Raw genomic sequence first — 19203 nt, 5'->3', positions numbered from 1 at the left:
TTGGATTCAGATCGGCCATCGCATCGGCCACCCACCCATCGTGCATGGGGCAGATAACTTTGGCCGGTGAACAGGTTGGATAGCAGAGCCCGACCGGGTGGCAGCGGTGACGAAGCAAAAGCATGCAAGTCGGAGGCAGGGAAAGGATGATGATGAGGTAAAAAAAAAAAAAAGCAAAGGATACCTTGTTTGCGAGTCAGGCCTGGATGAAACGAAGCCTGACAGGGCAAGACAGGGCGGAAAGAGTTAAGGATTAGGGATAGTCGGCCGAGGAAGGATGAGGAGTGAGGGGGGAGGGACCGGGGTAGCAACTGGGCAGAGCAACACGAACTAGACAAGACAACCACCACGACCACGACCACCACTGGCAGCAGAACAAAGGCAGTGTGGGATGGATAGTTGGTTGGTTGATTATGCCACCATCCTTCTGCGCTGGGAGATGGGAATTGGCTTTGGAATAGAGGTGGACATGTTCAGGCCTGAGAACTGCTGGGACAGGCTGTGATCACTGCCAGCAGAGGTGATACCCGTGCTGCCACTGCCTCCTCGTAATCGATCAGAAGAAGAGCGAGAAGAAGTAGTAGTTGTGTTGGCATAGTCTTCGTAGTAAGCAGAGGCTGAGTCCGGCATATGAGCGCCGTGAGCATTGTCCGACGGAGAAGCGAACATGGCGCTCAGCTGCTGTAGCAGGGCCACGAATTGAGCATGTAACTCAGCAAAGATGTATTCGTTGCCGACGATTTCGATCAGGTTCCGGGCCCGGACCTGGCCTGCTCGTCGTGGCTGGCCGTCTGGATCGAGAGCCCGGCCGGTCAGGAAAGATGAGATAGGAGTGTATGCACGGGCAGAGATAGTAGTAGATGCCGTCGCCGATGAAGTAGTAGTGGTGGTAGATGATGATGAGTGGACAGGCGAAGGGCCGTATTCTCGGATCTTTTCTGATTCCTGGAACTTCTCCGCGGCACTGACGATGTTATTGGCAATGCGACCAAAGGTGCGCCAGATGAGGGGGCTGGCTCTAAAGGTGCGTCCGGCATCCTTGCCGGCGAGAGCAACGAGGGCGTAACTTCGACGCTTGCCGCGGGCCATGGGGTCTGGGAGACGGAAGACATAGGCTATGGTATATCCTGCAGACTGATCGCCAAAGGAGAGCGGGCCGGAAGAGAGGCCACGGGGGAGCAATTCGCAGGACAGAGTGCGGATGGAGGCACGACGGAGTAGAGCGTAGTCTTCTGGGTTTGCGGGCCCGCGCATGGAGAGATAGGTGACTACGTGGGTGTGGCAGGAGGAGTCCGAGGAAGAGTAGGACGAGTGCACTGACACGGGAGAGTAATAGTTATTGCTGCTGCTCCCGTTGTGGTGGTGCTGGTGGGAAGAAGAAACGGAGGTCGAGCAGGTATGTGATCCATCATCATCGTCGTCGTCATAGTAATTGCTGTGGCTATTATTGCTGTTGTTGCTGTTGCTGCTGCTGCTGTTGTGCATGTAGTGATCTGCATGGCTGCCGCGGCAGGCAAAGACGACTTCGCGTGACCGCAGGACAGGACTGCTGTGAAGGCCACGCTCCTCGACCGAGCCATTGCCGTCGACAGGCAGCTGTTTGCTGACGTCCTCGGGCAGCTTGAGACGGCAGCTGGCACAGGTATCTCTGTCGCAGGCAGCACCGCCAAACCGGGCAGCAGCGGCGGCCTTCTTCAGGTGTCCAGCACCACCACCACCACCACCACCACCACCAACTGCACCGCCGGTACCGCTATTGCTAGTATTGCCATTGCTGTAGCTGCCACCGTTATTCGCAGCCCTGACGGGCCTCTCAGCCGTGAACCAGGGATGGTCTTCTATCCGCGGCGCCGTAACGGGCGCAGAGGCAGGCGGGGTGGCGAGTGGTTCGATGGCCGAAGTGGTGATGCAACGATCGGACGAGGGCGAAGAGGAAGAGGTAAGCACATCGGCCGCTGCCGCGCTGGCCGCGCCAGGCGCATCTCTGTCCCTGACATGCAGCGAGCCCGCGGACGAGGAGGAGGACGAGGACGGTGATCCGTTCGGCGAGGAGGCAGGCGAGTCGGGGGTGCACTGCCGGCAATGGGCGGGCAGTATCTGCGAGCAGAGGATGGACGTCGGGCCATGCACTTCGCAGAAGTGCGTGAGGGAGAGCTGAGCAGAATAGATGTCAGCAAGTAGTAAGTAACAAGTAGTGACAAGTAGTGACAAGTAGCAGGGAGCACCTACGATGAAGTCCATGGTGAACGTCAGGCGAGAGTGAGCACTCTGGCGCGAAGAGACATGCTTCCGCGAGGGAAGGTGAGAGGTGTTCTGATGGTGTTTTGGTGACGGTGAAGTCGGTGATGTCAGGCGCTGGCTGGCTGGCTGGCTGGCTTGTATATATTATTATTATCCTCCGTCAGATACGACGACGACGACCCAAGTTCGACCCAGCAGCCAACACAAGCAAAAAGACCGCGCTGTGGAGTAAAATAAGATTAAAAAAGAAAAGAAAACGAGCAGAAGAAGCAAAGAAGCCACCGAGGGAAAAAGCAAAGTGACGAAAGGGTTTCAATTCTTCTTTGCTTCTTCTGCGTCTCTTCTGGCTTCTGGCTTCTGGCTCTTCTTGTTCTTCTTGTCCTTCTTGTCTTCTTCTTGTCTTCTTCTTCTTGTCTCTTCTTCTGCGGTCTTCCTGCGTCTTGCGTCTTCTGCGGCGGCCTCGGGAATTTTACCCTTTTATCTCCTTCAAGGGCCTCCTTCGTCGCCTGCTCGTGCGACGCCGTCCTGCTCGGCTGCGACGTCGGCCGGAGATGGCAGTCTGAAGTAGATGATGATGATATGATTCTTTGTGAGAGACTCTCCGCCTAGTCAGTATCTACTTAGTACTGTAGTCCTGTAAGGAGCAGCCCCATGCGGCCTTTTACTCGTCTTTATCTGCTATCCCCCTAATATAAAATATAATAATACTTGGGCACCGTTAAAAAGACGCTTCTTCCTCTCAGCCTGCTTCTCGTCCAGCCGGCGGGTCTGTGGTCGTAGCAAGGGCGCCTTATTATCGACTCGGCCACCAAGGGGCATCCTTACCACCCCGATCACGCAACTCTTCAGGTTTTTTCTGGCTTGTCTCTCTTCCCACTCTCCATGCTGTTGCTTCTTCTTCTTTTTTTATTCTCCGTAATAATAGATCGCTGATATTATTATTATTGTTCTTGGTCGGCCTATAAAAGCTGATCTATATAAGTACTTAAGAATGCCGTATACGGAGTACTTACAGCGTGTATTTTATGTCAGCGTATTTTTCGGTATCGATGTTACATTACACGTGACTTCCCGAGGTCCTGGGTCATCGCCAAGGCCTGGACCTCTTACATAAGCAGGGTTACATGCGAGAGAAAAAGTTGAAGATTCGAGACGGCGAGGACGGCGACGACGAGGACAACGATAGTTAAGTCGATAGTCAGGAAGTAATAAGGAGTAAAAGGGAGAAGGAGAAGAGAAGAGACCAAGACGAAGATGTAGAGACCAAGACACAACCATCAGTCAGCCGCTGCTGCCCAAGGGGCTGGCCACATAAAAGCAGACAGAACGCCCTTCCCAGACCAGCGTTTCACGCTTCTGCCCCTTAGGCAGCTTGCCTCGGACCTCACGGAGATGGACGGGCTCTAGTAAGTTAGGTCGGTACTTAGTAGTAGTCGTAGTATTATGAGAGTCCACCTCCTCCTCCTTCCAACGGCAGCCCCAGACATGGCCGCCCACGAGAAAAAGGGGGCACTCCATCGCCTCGTCAGCATTGTGGGATACCGTTGCACTCCAAGTGGGCTGCGGCAAGATAGGGGACACGCGAGCAGTTCCCTCCTGTTCTTCTTCTTCGCCTGGTGTCTCCCTTCTTCTCCCTCTCTGTGGCAAAAGCTGGAGCTGGTCGAGATGGCGATGACATGCAACCAGATCAAGGCACAGGACCGAGCCGAAGTGGCATGCCGTGCATGAATGAGGGTTTGGGTTCTTGATGTTGATGTCGATGTCGATATAAGTAAGTATCTCGGCTGTATGTCTGTATGCACGTTTGTTATGTATGTAAGTAAGCCGGGCTGTATGTATGTACGGACAATCGCCGTTAAAGAACCCAAAAGACGGAAGATGACATGGGTTAGGGTAGCACGCACAAACACGCCCTTGTCTCCCGTCCCCCTTCGTTCTTCGTGCTTTCTTCGTCCCTTCTTCGTCTCTTCTTTTCGTCTTCTTTTCCGTCTCTCCGTTGACCCCCCGTTGTCGTCTCTCGCTTCTCTGCCGTTCGGTCGCTGCGGCTCAAAGGGGGACCGTCGTCTCATTATTCTGGCTTGGTCAACCAACAGCCAACGAAGTATAACTCCTCTCCCCTCCATATAAATTCCCCGGACGACGATCCCATTCGTCCATGGACCAGCCGTTCACCGCTCTTTTTTAACATCCTTCATCTCGTTGGTCCAGTCGTTGTCGTGTTCCAGTCCCTCTCCTGCCGTCGACCGGGAAACTCGTCACCTCACATACATACTTACATCCATCCATACATACAGCATTCCGTACGTACAGGATTCCCCATGCATGCACAAGTTTCTATACTTGTGTGAGGATAAAGATGCATGGCATCGGCATCTCTCTGTCTTCATTGGGCATCCATCTCTCTCATCCTGGACGGCCTCGCATGGCGGTTATTCACAGACAGGACAAGGGGAGGGTGGAAAGGGAGAAAGAAAAGAAAAAGGAAAACAGCCGAACCCTTGACCCCTGCCTCTGGCTTTTTCTCTCTCTCTTTTTCTCCTTCGTCCTTCGTCCTTGAGTCATAATTATCGTCATACAGGGCAGACAGGCCATCGTAAGTAAGTAATACAAGGCCCGTTTGAAGGAAAAAGAAACGAAGAAACACGCCGGACGAAAGGCGGAGGGATTCGTTTCGTTTCTTCTTCTTCCTTCTCTCGCCCTTCTCTCGTCCTGGCTCTGCTCTTCTGCCCCATGGGGAAAGCCAAAATGTGATGTTCCAATCGCTTGGTGTCGATGGTACAGATACACATCTCAACAGCCCTTCGTATATCTGGCTTGTTCCAGGGACCATACTTCCATAGTGCGATAGTACCATTTAGCTGCAGGCGGAAAGCACGGGAGTGCCGCGGAATTGTGAGCTATCATAGCAGTAGTTGCCTTCTCTTCCTTCTTCGTCGTCGTCGTCGTCCTCTCTTTTCTCGTTCTCCCTTTCTCTGCAGTGGCCTCGTAAACTGTGAATCGTGCGTCGTGTACAGTGTACATCAAACGGTCGACTGCGGCTTTGTGATGCGTCTCCGGACATCTGTACATCCCCCTTTTGCTTTTTTCTTCTTCTTCACCAAGTCCAACTATTACTTCATAGTTATCCCTCGGATCCTTCTTCCGCTTCGTTTCTTTTATATAAAATACGGCTCCCTTGCAAGCCCTCAACCTGGTCTGCGTGGCTTATTCTGAAGTACCTCGCCCTTTCGGCTATTGCCAGGTCTCCCTTGAACAAGGCATATATACAACCCCGATATTAATGATACCTTCTTATGTTTAAGGAGTATCCGTACGGAGCAAACAGGCACTTACGTAGATTAACCGTATCTTCATACAGAGTAAGGATACTCCAGACGACTGCGCTGTGTTTCATCCCTGGACGCGACGAACCGTTCCGCCTAGCCTGGACATGGGTGTCTGGATAGCTGCGTCGAGATTGACCTCAACATGCACGATTTACTCGCGTTCTCGTCCTGACTTACATGATGCAGTTGGCCTGTGTTCGGAGTAACGATGTCGATGCATGTGTACATGCGGTGTCTGTGTATATGTACCCATGCAGTGCGGTGTTTGTGTGCTCTGGCCGTGTAGTTAAAAACAAAATGCGTTCAGCCGCGATGACATGGTCTGCTCCCGTTGGCTGTCCGACCTGGCGGACCGAAGCATCGCCAGCATACTCCGTACATTATAGGCATCGACTCGCCTGTTTGGGGCCTTGCTATTGCTATCCCAGGGATACAATGCATGCTTCGATCCCGTTATCGCCCAGAGTAGCATGTTGATGTTGGATGCTAGCTCGTGTTCGTGACCAAGGTTGGACGATGCCTTGTTTGTAGTCGTAAGTCTTATGTATATCTTATATACTTAGGTTATAGATGTGCATGCATCGCCTATCAATCTATTAATTTATCTGGCCGTGTGTATAGATGAACCAACCGCCCAACCAAAAGGTAACTAACCAAACCAAAAACCCAGGTAGTTAAACCAACCAAAGCTGGAGTATAGAACCAAAGGGGGCCAGACATGATCACCACTCCTGCTCGCTTCCGCTCGAGTCCTCGTCCTCGTCCTCATCCTCGGCCTCGTCGTCTCTTCTCAGCTTCCAGATGGCCCTCGTCTTCTGGTTCTTCCCCAGATTCCCGCTCTTGGTCTTCTCAGGCTGTACCCACGGCACCCGCACTGCCCTGTACAGCCTCTGCTTCAGCCGTTCCCGATAGATCTCCCGCTCTTCTCGACTCCTCCCCTCGCTCTGCATCTTCTGCAGCTGTGCAGAAAGGTGTTTGTGCGCCCACTTAGCGGCAAAGTATTCCTCCGTCAAGGCCCAGTCAGGGTTATCGAGATGGCCTCGTACAAGCACGATTTGATGTCCTCGCTCCAACGCATCGCGCACAGCCGCAGATCTTATGGGCATGATAAGCTCCAAAGCCTGGCTAGAGGTGTCGATGCCCCGGACCAGGGCTAGACCAAGCGAGTGTGAGTGCTGCGGGTTCAGATGCGCGCATGTTCCGTTGCCGCTGAACAGATAAGGGATGCCTTCCTTGGTGCGGTGTAGATGTGGCTGTAGCCTCTCGGCTATGGCCTGTCGTTTTGTCGCTGCTGCTGCTGCTACTGCTGCTGGTGATGTTGCTTCTTCTGTATCACCTTCGTCTTCTTCTTCAGCCGCGTCTTCGGATCTACTATCCTCTTCTGCACGGAAGAGCATATCGATGGGCTCGACGTCATCGGGAACCGGTTTGATGGCGTCGGCATGTTCAATTGCCACGACGGCCACTATGGCCGCATCCAATAGATCGAGTATATGCTCCTTATCGTAAGGGAAGCCAGCTATCATCACACCAAGAATGCCTTGGCTGCTGCCCGAATAGTTCACTTTCACCGCGCGCGTATGGCACAGAGGAGTCGCAGACCAGTGCACGCTAGTCGAACTTCGCTGCTCACACAAGAATGCGCTGGTCGGATGTCGACTCTCTTGCATGTGAAAGTAAGATAGCATCTGCATCTGGCGTAGCTGGCCACGAGAGCGCGTCGCATATTCTGTTGGCTGCGAAGGCAGCGTCCAGAACGGGATGCGGAATTGACTTGCCACAGACTTCAGGGGCCCAGCCACTTCTTCCGGCCCAGTTTCGCTCATATATACTACATCAGACAGCCTAAGCGCCTCCAGGAATCCGGTTAGAATCTCTAGGCCCTGCCCAAAGATCCAGCCGGGGTAGTTGATGATTAGCGGACACCGCGAGTAAGTTTCATGCATACTTGTATAGTAGTACCGTAGAAGGTTCATAGTGCATTGAACATAGTGTTTCGAGTCGTCCTTGGGAGAGCTACTGCCGATATGATGTGCTCGGATGATTGAGCCGTCCTCTGGGCATAATACTGGGTGCGACAGAGGCGGTCCTAGTGTAGGCGATCGGATATGCGCTAGATAGACATGGCCTATCGGTGAATACTCTGGTTGCCCGGGATCCAGATCAAGGAATAAGACGCCATCGCCGTGTCGCGCCTTGTTATTGTCTTTCTCTGGTTGAAGACTGAGTAGGTGATTGAGCAGGTATCTGTTGAATGCTGATTTCCCCGACCCCCCTGGACCGCAAGTGAGAACGTTTAGATCCCTACCGCGCTGGGATAGACGCTGCATCATCAAACTCCATTTCTTATGTAGATGCAATGGCCGAATATGTCGCTTGTAGGGATCTTCCACAGACGAGCCCATCTATCATAAATTTTCTTGAATTAGCATGCCAACTATCGTCATACTTAAGAGAGCTAAGGAAAGCTTACGAGTGAAAACGAGGCATCCTCCTTGCTGAGAGTCAACATGCATCGAGGCGATATCGCCATGGGGCTATTCCATATGCGATCGAACAGGTTCGATACCTTCGCGAGCTGAGGCAGGCCGTCGTCCACCGATATTAGCTCGAATTCTGAAAACCCATTCAGGCCCGAGATGGACTTTAAAATTGGCAGTGAGTGTGTAGACGGGGCATAGACTCTGTATAAACGATCACACGGGTATAGCTTTGCTCCCATCACGCTCACTACCCCTCGCTTTACCCAGAGGTCATAACGACCGATAATCGCCAGTGACTGCTCGTGAATTAGTGAAATTTGTGCTTCTAACTAATTAAAGGGTGCAAGCAAGCATACCTCCCCGATCCGTAACCGTAGACAGAGAGCGTCATCTCTAGCGTATACGATGTCGTCTTGAGTGAAGGTGCTCCGTGACAGAATGAATCCTTCCTGAGCTGGTCCAGGCCCATTCCTAGCACTTCCTTTTAGCAACTGTATTTCAACATCACTGACTAGATATGAATTCACCTCTCTCTCTTGTTCCCTGGCTGCGTAGGCTCTCTTCTACTGCCGTTCGTTATCGCTTGACCGGCTCCCCCTGGACCGGCATTGCGGACACCTGGCGCACGCTTTTGGAAAATCCCGGCCTGGTTAGGGGGTATCGGGGTCGGCGATGCATCTAATTCCTGTGACGAAGAGCTTTCCGAGTACACAGGTGTAGGCGCTCTCTCGACCGCAGCGTTGGCTTGACGGGCCCTTTGCGCAGCAACCGCGCTGAGAGCTAGCCAGTAGAAATGGTAAGCAATTGATGCCCATATGAAAATCAGGAGAATCCCAACCTACGCGGCTGCAATTGTTCTGTCGTCCTTCGTTTCATCGTCTGGACCGGCCTCCCTTATGACTCCAGGGACCAGCAAGTGTTAAACGAGTGTTATCTTCTTCCATCTCTCGCTGTCGACTGAATTTTGTTTCTTTTCTTTCTGTTTCGTTTTTTTTTTTTTTTTATCTTTATCTTATCAGCGTTTGGATGTGGCCCGTGCTCGGCGCAAAAAGGAAAAAAAGTTTTAAATGAAAAAAAATAAAATAAAAAAGAACAACCTTGAAGAAGACGAAGATACCAGAGATATCACCGTTTTGTTTATATTTGGACAAGATAAAGGCTTGAGGCGTCTTCTGTGTATCTTTTTTGCAGAGACGCTAGTTCCAATTCCGGCTGAGAAGCGTGCGATTCCTCGAAAACTCGATATAGGAAGCTTCGAATCGGCTGTGCAAAGTACAATATGAAGGCAGCGCCGTTGAGCAAAGAGACAGTCTCGGACAGCTCGAGTTCTTCGGAGAGCGAGGAGGAATCAACGTCTTCAGAGGAGCTGGAGCAGAAGCAGGAGAAAAGCAAGGAGCCCGTTGAATCAACACAGGAATCAAGTGATTCCGGCTCGGAAGATGAATCCTCTGAAGATGAATCCTCTGAAGAACAGACACCACCACCTCCACCGTCTACCAAGAAGAGAGTAACAATACAAGAAGAGTACGCAATTGGCCTGCATGAGGGCTCCTTATATTGATGTGCTCCCTTAGCTAACGCCTTGCCCTATAGAAATACGGTCAACCCGGTACCAACAAAAGCATACAAGCCTCCGCCGGGCTTCCAGTTCATGCAAAAGTCATCCACCCAGCCTAGCGACATATCACAATTACTATCTAACCTCGACGGCAAGCAACTATGGCATATAACCGCCCCCATTGGCATTCCGGTGTCGTCGATAGAGAGTCTTGCCATGGACGCAATCACAAGCGGAGAGCCGGTCCTAACACACAAGGGAGAAGCCTACAAACTACAAGAAAACCAACTGGGGGGCTCTGAGAAGCAGAAATCACTACTGGTGCCAGACAAAAACGGCAATGTCTACCGTCGACACAAGCTCCCGGTGTCTCGAACGTACCATCTAGAGCAGGTCGTCAAAATTCCGCAGGGGGATAGTTTTCATGCCAATGGATCGGTCGACATATCGGCCTTGACGAAGAAACCGCCAAAGCAGCCTCAACATTTACAGATGCGCTACAAACCCTTTGGTTCGGCAGACCAGCTCCCAGAAACAATCGGGTGGAGTGACGAGGAGCCAGAGCCAGAGGCCAAGCAGTTCAAAATGCCCAAGGGAGCCGACATAGGTCGCAAGGAGAAGCATAAGAAGCGGAAACAGGACGCCGTACTTGTGCTGGACGAGGAAGAGGAAGAGGAAGACGCAAATACGAAGAAGAGCCTACCGATCCGAGAGGACGGCGAGAAAAAGAAGCAGAAGAAAGCAAAGAAGAGCAAAGAAGACAGCCCCGAAGTGCAGAAGAAGAGCAGCAAGAAACACAGAGACGAGACTGAGGAAGAGAGAAGAGCCCGCAAGGAAGAGAGGAAGAAGAAGAAACAGTCGGGATAAATCAAATGAGGCCTATCAAAGATTATAATGTAGATATAGAGGGATACCAAAGCCATGCCATGCTCCATTTCTCCGGTTCCCCCAGATCTCCGACTTTTCCATAACTAGTTCCGTCCTTTCTATCTTCCGCCGCTTCTCAGCCCAACAACGGCTATACTCGCGAAGGGCGCAAAAATAATATTCAATTATCAATTTCTAGCCCTTGCAAGCTCCGACTCCGGCGAATTTATCCATCGAACGGCCAGCGCAGGAAGAAGAAACGAAAAAAAAAAATAAACTTAAGAGCGACCAACCAGAAACCCCACCGAACTTTTTAGTCCCGCAGAAAAAAAGAGGAAGAGAAAAAAAGCCAACCGCCGAAATTTCGCTTCTTTCTCTTCTTCATCAACAAACAAATCCCCAGAAGATACAGAGCAGCTTGTTGCCTTGCCTTCTTGCTATCAAGGAATTGACCCAGAGATCTACGCTGCTGAAGTCTGATCGCCATGGCTACCTACGCTCTCTCCCAGGCTCATCGCGAGGTAAGTCGGAGCTGAGCTACCCCTCCAGCAAAACGGCTGCGAACTGCGATTCTAACGACTGTTGAACAGCAAATGGAAAAGTCCCTAGTTGACTCTGACCCCGAGATCGCTGAGATCATGGTACGTCTGCTTATTCTTTGTCTGCTGCCTCTGGGGTTCAGTGGTTGCTGCTGGCTGGGCGAGTTACAGTAAGGGCGGTTACTGACAGAGAGACACCACAGGAGAAAGAGATCAAGCGCCAACGGGAGTCCATCTTGCTCATTGCCTCTGAGAATGTGACCTCGCGAGCTGTCTTCGACGCTCTGGGCTCTCCCATGTCGAACAAGTACTCCGAGGGATACCCCGGAGCCCGTTACTACGGTGGAAACCAGCATATCGACGAACTCGAGCTGACCTGCCAGCGAAGAGCCCTCAAGGCTTTCAACCTCGACCCTGAGAAATGGGGCGTCAATGTCCAGTGCCTTAGTGGAAGCCCTGCCAACTTGCAGGTCTACCAGGCTTTGATGAGACCCCATGACAGACTTATGGGCTTGGACTTGCCCCACGGTGGCCATCTGAGTCACGGTTACCAGACTCCCACTAAGAAGTACGTGATACAGATATCCAATCAAGTTGACAAGTCGACAAAGCTCAATTGCTAACCATCTGGTGAAATGGCAGGATCTCTGCTGTCTCTACCTACTTTGAGACCTTCCCGTACCAGGTCAACCTTGAGACTGGTATCATTGACTATGACCTCCTCGAGTCCAATGCTAAGCTCTACAGACCAAAATGTCTTGTTGCTGGTACCTCTGCCTACTGCCGTCTCATTGACTACGCTAGAATGAGAAAGATTGCCGATGCTGTCGGTGCTTATCTCATTGTCGACATGGCCCACATCTCCGGTCTCATTGCTGCTGGTGTTATTCCATCTCCATTTGAGCACGCTGATGTTGTCACTACTACGACCCACAAGTCTCTCCGTGGACCTCGTGGAGCCATGATCTTCTTCCGCAAGGGAGTCAGAAGCACTGACAAGTCCGGAAAGGAGATCATGTACGACCTCGAGAACCCAATCAACTTCTCCGTCTTCCCCGGCCACCAAGGTGGTCCTCACAACCACACCATCACTGCTTTGGCTGTTGCCCTCAAGCAGGTCGATACCCCCGAGTTCAAGCAGTACCAGGAGCAAGTCCTGAAGAACGCCAAGGCCGTCGAGGAGGAGCTCAAGAAGCTCGGCCACACTCTCGTCGCCAACGGAACCGACAGCCACATGGTCCTCCTCGATCTGCGGCCCAAAGGTCTTGACGGTGCCCGTGTCGAGGCTGTCCTCGAGCAAATCAACATCACCTGCAACAAGAACTCCATCCCCGGAGACAAGTCTGCCTTGACCCCCTGCGGTCTCAGAATCGGTGCTCCAGCCATGACTTCTCGTGGTATGGGCGAGGAGGACTTCAAGCGCATCACTCGCTACATCGACACCGCCATCAACATCTGCAAGGATGTCCAGAGCAAGCTGCCCAAGGAAGCCAACAAGCTCAAGGACTTCAAGGCCAAGGTTGCTGATGACTCGGTCAAGGAGATCGTTGAGCTCAGAAAGGAGATTGCCGAATGGGCCAACACTTTCCCTCTCCCAGTCTAAATCGACTTATATACCCTACCCTCTCTGACATTTTCCCCTTCTTTATTCCCCTTTCCTTGATCTCATGAGCCGGTGCATTGCTTCGAACGGAAACAGAAAGAAAAAAAAAAAGTGGGTAAAAAAAAGCGATGAATTTTCAACCTTTATGTGCAAACACGATTTTTTTGGGAGCGATGACCGGTCAAAATATGTGTTATGGATCTTCAACAAGCAATCCATGGTGTTTTCGGTGGGATGATATCAACTTTCTGCTTAGTTCATGCTGGTTTTCCTTTCGTTCCTGTTTATATATTTGTACATTCAACTATCTCGATGGCAACCGTGTCTCATCACCGGCTGTCCTGGTCTGAAGCTCTAGCTCACCTATAATGCAACGACTTTTTGACCATCAATTACCCCAAAATTCACTATCTGGTAAAATCGAAAAGGGAAAGAAAAGAAATTGGTATCATGACACCGCTCATCTATCGTACAGTCCGCCATCCTTAAAAACGCGAAATAAAAGCATAGCACTCATAATCCGCCCGCAAGCTTCTCACTTCTCCCTCTGAAATCATCCAAAACACCTCTAAGCCTCCCAATCCTTTTTTCCAACATCACTATCTCCTCTTCCTGCTCGGCAATCGTCCGCTCAATATCCGGCATCTCCTCAACTGCATTTCTTGCCTTTTGAATGCGTATCTTCACCGCACTGGCTCCTGTAAGCAATGATTTTGGATCCAGTCCATCCAACGACGCGATCCCGCCGCCGGGCGTCTGCTCCGTAGATTGAGACAGGCCCGGCTCCCCCGGCTGGCCGGTAGCGAAGCTGGATGACTGGTTTGAGAGGAGACGTGCCAGCAGGGCGTGGAGGGGCGGGAGAATGTCAAATGTCTGTGGAGGAGGAAAGGGAGGCGCGACTGCTGGGTCGGAGGAGCTGATTATTGCTTCGTCTTGCTGTGATTGTGACTGTCCCTGTGGCTGTTGGATGGACGGGGTGTTTGGATGCGTGGAGGAGACGCCGGGGGTCTTTCGCGACGGCGTTGCGCGTGACGGCGACGGCTGGACGGACATTATATTATTATCATTAATATTATGATATTATGCAGTGTTGTTTCTCCTTGTTTATTCCGGGGAGAATGCAAGGGTGCTTGCTCTGATATCTCTGTCCAACGGGGCCCCGGCTTGTTGAGTGTCTTGCGGGAATTTGAAGAAATAATGACGTCGTTGCGGTTGGATTTTTTTTTTTTTTCTTCTTCCAGCTGGACTTTTGCGCGGAAGAAGAAACGATGTTCCGGGACGCAGCGAAAGCCCCTCCATCACTCTCGCCGTCCCCCGCCATTGAGGACTCGCTCTGGAGATTCTTGCACCTCTCGCACTGGTACAGGCTGATAGCTTTGGCTGATCGATCTACCGTCACTCAATTGTGTCTGTTCACTTCTATTAACCATGGCGAAGGTTGAAAACAAGGCGGTGTTGAGTACGTTGAATATCTACTCCGTTTGTTGATGCTCGGAGGGGCGGACGCTCTATAGATGAGCACTTCTAGATGATACTATCTATGGGTAGAACTTATATACTGACTTAGTATCTAGTTGTTATCGATGGCTGGGGCATTCCAGGGCCTGATTCCCCTAAGGACGGTGATGCCATTGCCGCTGCTGAGACCCCAGTGATGTCCGGTTTCGCTCAGGAGGGATCCAAGACCGCCCAGGGATACACCGAGATTGATGCCTCTTCCACTGCCGTTGGGCTTCCAGAGGGCCTCATGGGCAACAGTGAAGTCGGCCACTTGAACATCGGTGCCGGACGAGTGGTGTGGCAGGACGTTGTCCGCATCGACCAGACCTTGAAGAAGGGTCAGCTAGGCAAAGTCGAGAACATCGTCAAGTCGTTCGAGAATGCAAAGAATGGAAACGGAAGACTCCATCTGCTTGGGCTTATCTCTGATGGTGGAGTGCATTCTCACATCAACCATTTGTTTGGCTTGCTTCAGGTAGCAAAGGAGATGTGTGTGCCAAAGGTCTTCATCCACTTCTTCGGCGATGGAAGAGACACGGACCCAAAGAGTGCAGCTGGATACATGGAACAGCTGCTGCAGAAGACCCAAGAGCTAGGTGTAGGTGAACTAGCTACCGTCGTTGGCCGATACTATGCCATGGATCGTGATAAGCGATGGGACCGCATCGAGATCGCCATGAAGGGTATTGTCACTGGGGAGGGTGAGGAGAGCCATGACGCTGTCAAGACGATCAAGGAAAGGTACGAAAAGGGTGAAAACGATGAGTTCTTAAAGCCAATCATCTTCGGTGGCCAGGAACGCAGAGTCCAAGGTAAGCAACCTCTGCCAACACCCCGCAAGCTTCTGAGGTTCAACCAGGTCGCTGATTGTGATAAACATAGACAATGATACCCTCTTCTTCTTCAACTACCGCTCAGACCGTGTCAGAGAAATCACACAGCTCCTAGGAGATGTAGATCGGTCTCCAAAGCCAGACTTCCCTTACCCCAAGAACATCTCTATCACCACCATGACCAGATACAAGACCGACTATACCTTCCCAATCGCTTTCGCCCCCCAACACATGGGTAACGTCCTTGCCGAGTGGTTGAGCAAGAAGCATCTTAAGCAGTGCCACATCGCTGAGACTGAGAAGTATGCCCACGTCACCTTCTTCTTCAACGGAGGTGTTGAGAAGCAATTCGAAGGCGAAGACAGAGAGATGATTCCCTCCCCCAAGGTTGCAACCTATGATCTCGACCCTAAGATGAGCGCAAAGCCAGTTGGAGAGAAACTTGCGGAAAGAATCGCCGACGGCAAGTATGAGTTCTTGATGAACAACTTTGCCCCCCCGGACATGGTTGGCCATACCGGTGTCTATGAAGCCGCCATTCAGGGTGTGGCTGCCACCGATGCTGCTATCGGATGCGTCTATGAAGCCTGCAAGAAGCATGGATACATCCTATTTGTCACTGCTGACCACGGGTGAGTGTTTTTCAAGTGTAGGAGCCTGTGCACTGTGGTTATCGTCAAACTAACATTTCCTTCTAGAAACGCCGAGGAAATGAAGAACGCAGACGGAACTCCCAAGACTTCTCATACCACTAACTTCGTTCCATTCGTCATGGCAAACGCTCCTGAAGGCTGGAGTTTGAAGAAGTCAGGGGGTGTTCTCGGTGATGTTGCTCCCACAGTTCTTGCGGCCATGGGTATTGAGCAGCCAGAGGAAATGGATGGCACTAGCTTGCTTGTCAAGGCATAAATGGATAGATAGTAAATACCTATCTCTAGAATTAGAGTGTGTAAAATGGAGGTCGTTTGGATAAGGTTGTAAATATAGGGAGAACATGTTGATGCATTCATAGAATGATGTCCTAGAGTGCGTAGGATTCAAGTTCGTGTGTTCTAAAGAGAGAAGAGAAATATTAATTATGTTTTTGATTGTATGATTTTTGTGCTCAATAGTTAATGATTAACTCGGTAGCGCCAGATCTGACCAGCAAGAGCAGGGATAGTCGCCGCTTTCAATGACGGTTTCCGTCTAGCCAGTGCTTGACTATGGGTATATTGACAGCCCTGGCTTATTTCCTATTCCTGATAGAGAGACATGGAGAAACTCTCATTGGTAGGACTCGGTATTCATCTCCTGGTTGCCTGAGTAGTTCGGCGGTAGATCATCGTTACTCTGAAAGTATCAAATGCATAACTGTGATTGTCCTCAGGCAGCTACAGGAGCTCCACCAGGCTGTGGTTGCTGCAATTGCGACTGTAGCTGGATGATCTATTTTATAGAGATGAGCCATGCTTTCAGGAAAGCTCGAGAAAAGGAATGCAAGCAACATACCTCTCCCCTCTTATTATCACTTTTCTCCTGTATCTCGGTGATCTGCTTCTCGATTCGTTTGCTGTCGATAGAATAATTAGTATCGCAGTCAAGGATAGCCACACCTGCTTGGTAAAACGGCTTCACTGTACATTTCCTTCTCTATAAAATCGAGACGACCTTCGACAGCCATGACGGCCTCTGTCTTATCCTGCTTCAAAAGCACTGGTCCAACGAGTTTATATATGTTTGCATCATCGTCGAGCGTTTTGAACTCCTAGCCAGCGTCCAACCATCAGCAATGGCACCTTTCCAACCAATACAGCATAGCATCTCACCTTTTGCACACTCGTATTCTCCTGCTGCTGGGCTTCAAGCTTTTCTCGAGCTGCGATAGCTTCTTCGAGCTCTGTAAATATCGAGGGGCAGATGTTAGCGGGGGGAGGAGTCCTTAATTAACCATCCACCTTGGGGGTTGGAGATAGTCGCAGGTGGCTGACCGGTCTGAAGCTTCTGATACTCTTCACTGAGAGCCTGAAGCTGCTTCTGGGCGTCTGCCATGCTTGAAATCGGTCTTCTTCAGCGTTGGAAGGGATTGCAATTGTTTGAATGTGCCTGCTGTGTCGTTTGTCGCCCCGTTGGCCGTTTTTCTTATCTAATCGCAGATCTGAGTCGCTCGCCCAGCAACCCAAAAAGAAAAAGGGCTTAAAAGTCGAAGCTGGGGTCAGTCCAAACAACAACGGAGGCAACATCGATATTTTGCGGATTTTAGGCTGCCACTTTTCACCTACAGACGAACAGACGATCGTTTCTTATTGCAGAGATCAACGATATGCATACTACCCCAGAGATACTTTAAAAAAAATCCCCCCGTTTCCCTGTCAAAGCCCTATTCGAAAGTACCACCTTTTGGACCCAACACCGAACGCCTATCGCCCCCCCTCATTCAAGACTGTTTTGATAGCGTTGCCAACGGATTGAGCAGTACTGCGATCTTTTCTTTGGTTTCTTTTTGTCAGACTACACTTCTAGAAGAGTGGACACCATGAGTAACACCGATTTCCTCGGCCGGGCGATCGACACCGTGAAGAGCGCGATTGAACTTGATAATGCGGGCGACTATGAGAAAGCATACCAGACATACTACTCGGCTCTCGAGCTGTTCATGCTCGCTCTAAAATGGGAGAAAAACCCCAAGTCGAAGGAGATGATCCGGGCAAAGACCGGAGAATACATGGAGAGGGCAGAGAAATTAAAGAACCACCTTGCGGGACTGGATAATCGGAAGAAACCCAGTGCAGTTGGGGCAAATGGGAAGATTGCACATGGCAGCGGGAAAGGAGGGTAAGTTTGGATTCCGTATCTTCTGTATCAGCTTAAAATTGATTTCTAACGTGGATTTCTCCATTTCTAGCAGAGGTGACGATGACGATGAGGACGCCGAGTCGAAAAAGCTCCGTGGAGCTTTGGCAGGGGCTATATTAACGGACAAGCCCAACGTAAGGTGGGAAGACGTTGCTGGCCTGCAAGGCGCAAAAGAAGCTCTCCAAGAAGCCGTCATACTACCCATTAAATTCCCGTCACTCTTTACAGGGAACCGCCAACCCTGGAAGGGAATTCTGCTTTATGGACCACCTGGGACAGGTAAATCCTATCTGGCCAAAGCAGTGGCCACAGAGGCAAAGAGCACATTTTTCAGTGTGAGCAGTAGTGACCTTGTCTCGAAATGGATGGGAGAGAGTGAGAGGTTAGTTCCCAGGCATGATCTCGGATATGATACAATGAACACTCACTAATAGTTATCATTAGGCTCGTTAAGCAACTCTTCAATATGGCTCGAGAAAATAAACCTGCCATTGTTTTCATTGACGAGATAGACGCCCTTTGTGGTACCCGTGGCGAAGGAGAACCGGATGCGTCACGCCGCATCAAAACCGAGCTTCTCGTCCAAATGGACGGTGTCGGCAAGGATTCAAGCGGAGTGTTGATCCTTGGAGCGACGAATATTCCCTGGCAGCTAGACTCGGCAATTCGACGACGTTTCCAGCGAAGAGTCTATATAAGTCTGCCAGATATGGCTGCACGGATGAAAATGTTCAAAATAAGTATAGGCAGTACACCGTGCGAGTTGACGGTTCCTGATTACCGAACTCTCGCGGAACTAACCGAAGGCTACTCGGGAAGTGATATAAACATTGCGGTTCAGGACGCGCTCATGCAACCTGTCCGCAAGATCCAATCCGCCACTCATTATAAAAAGGTGCGTAGGATCGATCCCCTTAACTAACGATTTAATTTCTTTCACATTTTCCACGGCTAATCATTATATATAGGTACTGGTGGATGGAGTGCAAAAAGTTACTCCATGCTCTCCAGGCGATCAGGGGGCCATGGAAATGACCTGGGTGGATGTAAACCCAGATGAGCTCCTAGAGCCTCCGCTTGTTCTCAAAGACTTTGTTAAGGCTGTCAAGGGATCTCGACCGACTGTTAGCCCCGAAGACCTTGCCAAAAGTGCAGAGTGGACCGCTTTGTTTGGAAGCGAGGGCGCTTAGTTTTCTACTGCCTTGTGTTCACAACAAGCTCCAGTTATTTATTGCGCTCTCCTTACGCGCGTATTTTCCCTTACAGTTGGGACATCATGTTGAAAGACTTCCTAGTTACCCCCAGTCATTGTCATATTAGCGAACGGAGTAATGAACCAATTATCAGATTAAGCCGCAAAAATTACTCATAGCCAGTTTTGATATACAACTTGCCAAACAACGCAGCCTATTGCCTCA

The 19203-nt window shown here is 50.8% G+C and overlaps 11 protein-coding genes across 11 annotated transcripts; 4 read left to right on the top strand and 7 right to left on the bottom strand.

Annotated features, from left to right (window-relative positions):
• Positions 1-411: 411 nt before the first annotated feature.
• On the bottom strand, positions 412-2241 carry TRV_03266 (uncharacterized protein; the record flags this gene model as incomplete). Its single annotated transcript, XM_003022563.1, has 1 exon — positions 412-2241. One exon carries the CDS (start codon positions 2239-2241, stop codon positions 412-414), a length of 1830 nt encoding a protein of 609 aa, XP_003022609.1.
• A 239-nt stretch (positions 2242-2480) lies between these two features.
• Positions 2481-3060, bottom strand: TRV_03265 (uncharacterized protein; the record flags this gene model as incomplete). The annotated part of the gene is made up of 2 exons (XM_003022562.1): positions 2481-2846; positions 2950-3060. 2 exons carry the CDS (start codon positions 3058-3060, stop codon positions 2481-2483), a joined length of 477 nt encoding a protein of 158 aa, XP_003022608.1.
• Positions 3061-3522: 462 nt separating this feature from the next.
• On the bottom strand, positions 3523-4310 carry TRV_03264 (uncharacterized protein; the record flags this gene model as incomplete). Its single annotated transcript, XM_003022561.1, has 2 exons — positions 3523-4025; positions 4085-4310. The coding sequence occupies 2 exons, from the start codon at positions 4308-4310 to the stop codon at positions 3523-3525; spliced, it is 729 nt and encodes a 242-aa protein (XP_003022607.1).
• A 314-nt stretch (positions 4311-4624) lies between these two features.
• On the bottom strand, positions 4625-5071 carry TRV_03263 (uncharacterized protein; the record flags this gene model as incomplete). The annotated part of the gene is made up of 1 exon (XM_003022560.1): positions 4625-5071. One exon carries the CDS (start codon positions 5069-5071, stop codon positions 4625-4627), a length of 447 nt encoding a protein of 148 aa, XP_003022606.1.
• Positions 5072-6289: 1218 nt separating this feature from the next.
• Positions 6290-7972, bottom strand: TRV_03262 (RNA processing protein Grc3, putative; the record flags this gene model as incomplete). Its single annotated transcript, XM_003022559.1, has 1 exon — positions 6290-7972. One exon carries the CDS (start codon positions 7970-7972, stop codon positions 6290-6292), a length of 1683 nt encoding a protein of 560 aa, XP_003022605.1.
• Positions 7973-9117: 1145 nt separating this feature from the next.
• On the top strand, positions 9118-10475 carry TRV_03261 (uncharacterized protein; the record flags this gene model as incomplete). Its single annotated transcript, XM_003022558.1, has 3 exons — positions 9118-9224; positions 9299-9574; positions 9644-10475. 3 exons carry the CDS (start codon positions 9118-9120, stop codon positions 10473-10475), a joined length of 1215 nt encoding a protein of 404 aa, XP_003022604.1.
• Positions 10476-10960: 485 nt separating this feature from the next.
• Positions 10961-12617, top strand: TRV_03260 (uncharacterized protein; the record flags this gene model as incomplete). The annotated part of the gene is made up of 4 exons (XM_003022557.1): positions 10961-10996; positions 11066-11116; positions 11158-11582; positions 11657-12617. 4 exons carry the CDS (start codon positions 10961-10963, stop codon positions 12615-12617), a joined length of 1473 nt encoding a protein of 490 aa, XP_003022603.1.
• A 513-nt stretch (positions 12618-13130) lies between these two features.
• On the bottom strand, positions 13131-13670 carry TRV_03259 (uncharacterized protein; the record flags this gene model as incomplete). The annotated part of the gene is made up of 1 exon (XM_003022556.1): positions 13131-13670. The coding sequence occupies one exon, from the start codon at positions 13668-13670 to the stop codon at positions 13131-13133; it is 540 nt and encodes a 179-aa protein (XP_003022602.1).
• A 375-nt stretch (positions 13671-14045) lies between these two features.
• TRV_03258 (uncharacterized protein) lies at positions 14046-15859 on the top strand (the record flags this gene model as incomplete). Its single annotated transcript, XM_003022555.1, has 4 exons — positions 14046-14076; positions 14192-14929; positions 15000-15582; positions 15649-15859. The coding sequence occupies 4 exons, from the start codon at positions 14046-14048 to the stop codon at positions 15857-15859; spliced, it is 1563 nt and encodes a 520-aa protein (XP_003022601.1).
• Positions 15860-16315: 456 nt separating this feature from the next.
• Positions 16316-16981, bottom strand: TRV_03257 (uncharacterized protein; the record flags this gene model as incomplete). The annotated part of the gene is made up of 5 exons (XM_003022554.1): positions 16316-16378; positions 16442-16502; positions 16546-16697; positions 16759-16829; positions 16921-16981. The coding sequence occupies 5 exons, from the start codon at positions 16979-16981 to the stop codon at positions 16316-16318; spliced, it is 408 nt and encodes a 135-aa protein (XP_003022600.1).
• Positions 16982-17465: 484 nt separating this feature from the next.
• Positions 17466-18975, top strand: TRV_03256 (uncharacterized protein; the record flags this gene model as incomplete). The annotated part of the gene is made up of 4 exons (XM_003022553.1): positions 17466-17764; positions 17835-18167; positions 18230-18680; positions 18754-18975. 4 exons carry the CDS (start codon positions 17466-17468, stop codon positions 18973-18975), a joined length of 1305 nt encoding a protein of 434 aa, XP_003022599.1.
• Between the last annotated feature and the right edge of the window lie 228 nt (positions 18976-19203).

The sequence above is a fragment of the Trichophyton verrucosum genome (genome assembly GCF_000151505.1).
Source record: "Trichophyton verrucosum HKI 0517 chromosome Unknown contig00275_1.f1.exp, whole genome shotgun sequence".
NCBI classification, from domain to species: domain Eukaryota; kingdom Fungi; phylum Ascomycota; class Eurotiomycetes; order Onygenales; family Arthrodermataceae; genus Trichophyton; species Trichophyton verrucosum.
This window is presented reverse-complemented; position numbering and strand designations above follow the sequence as displayed.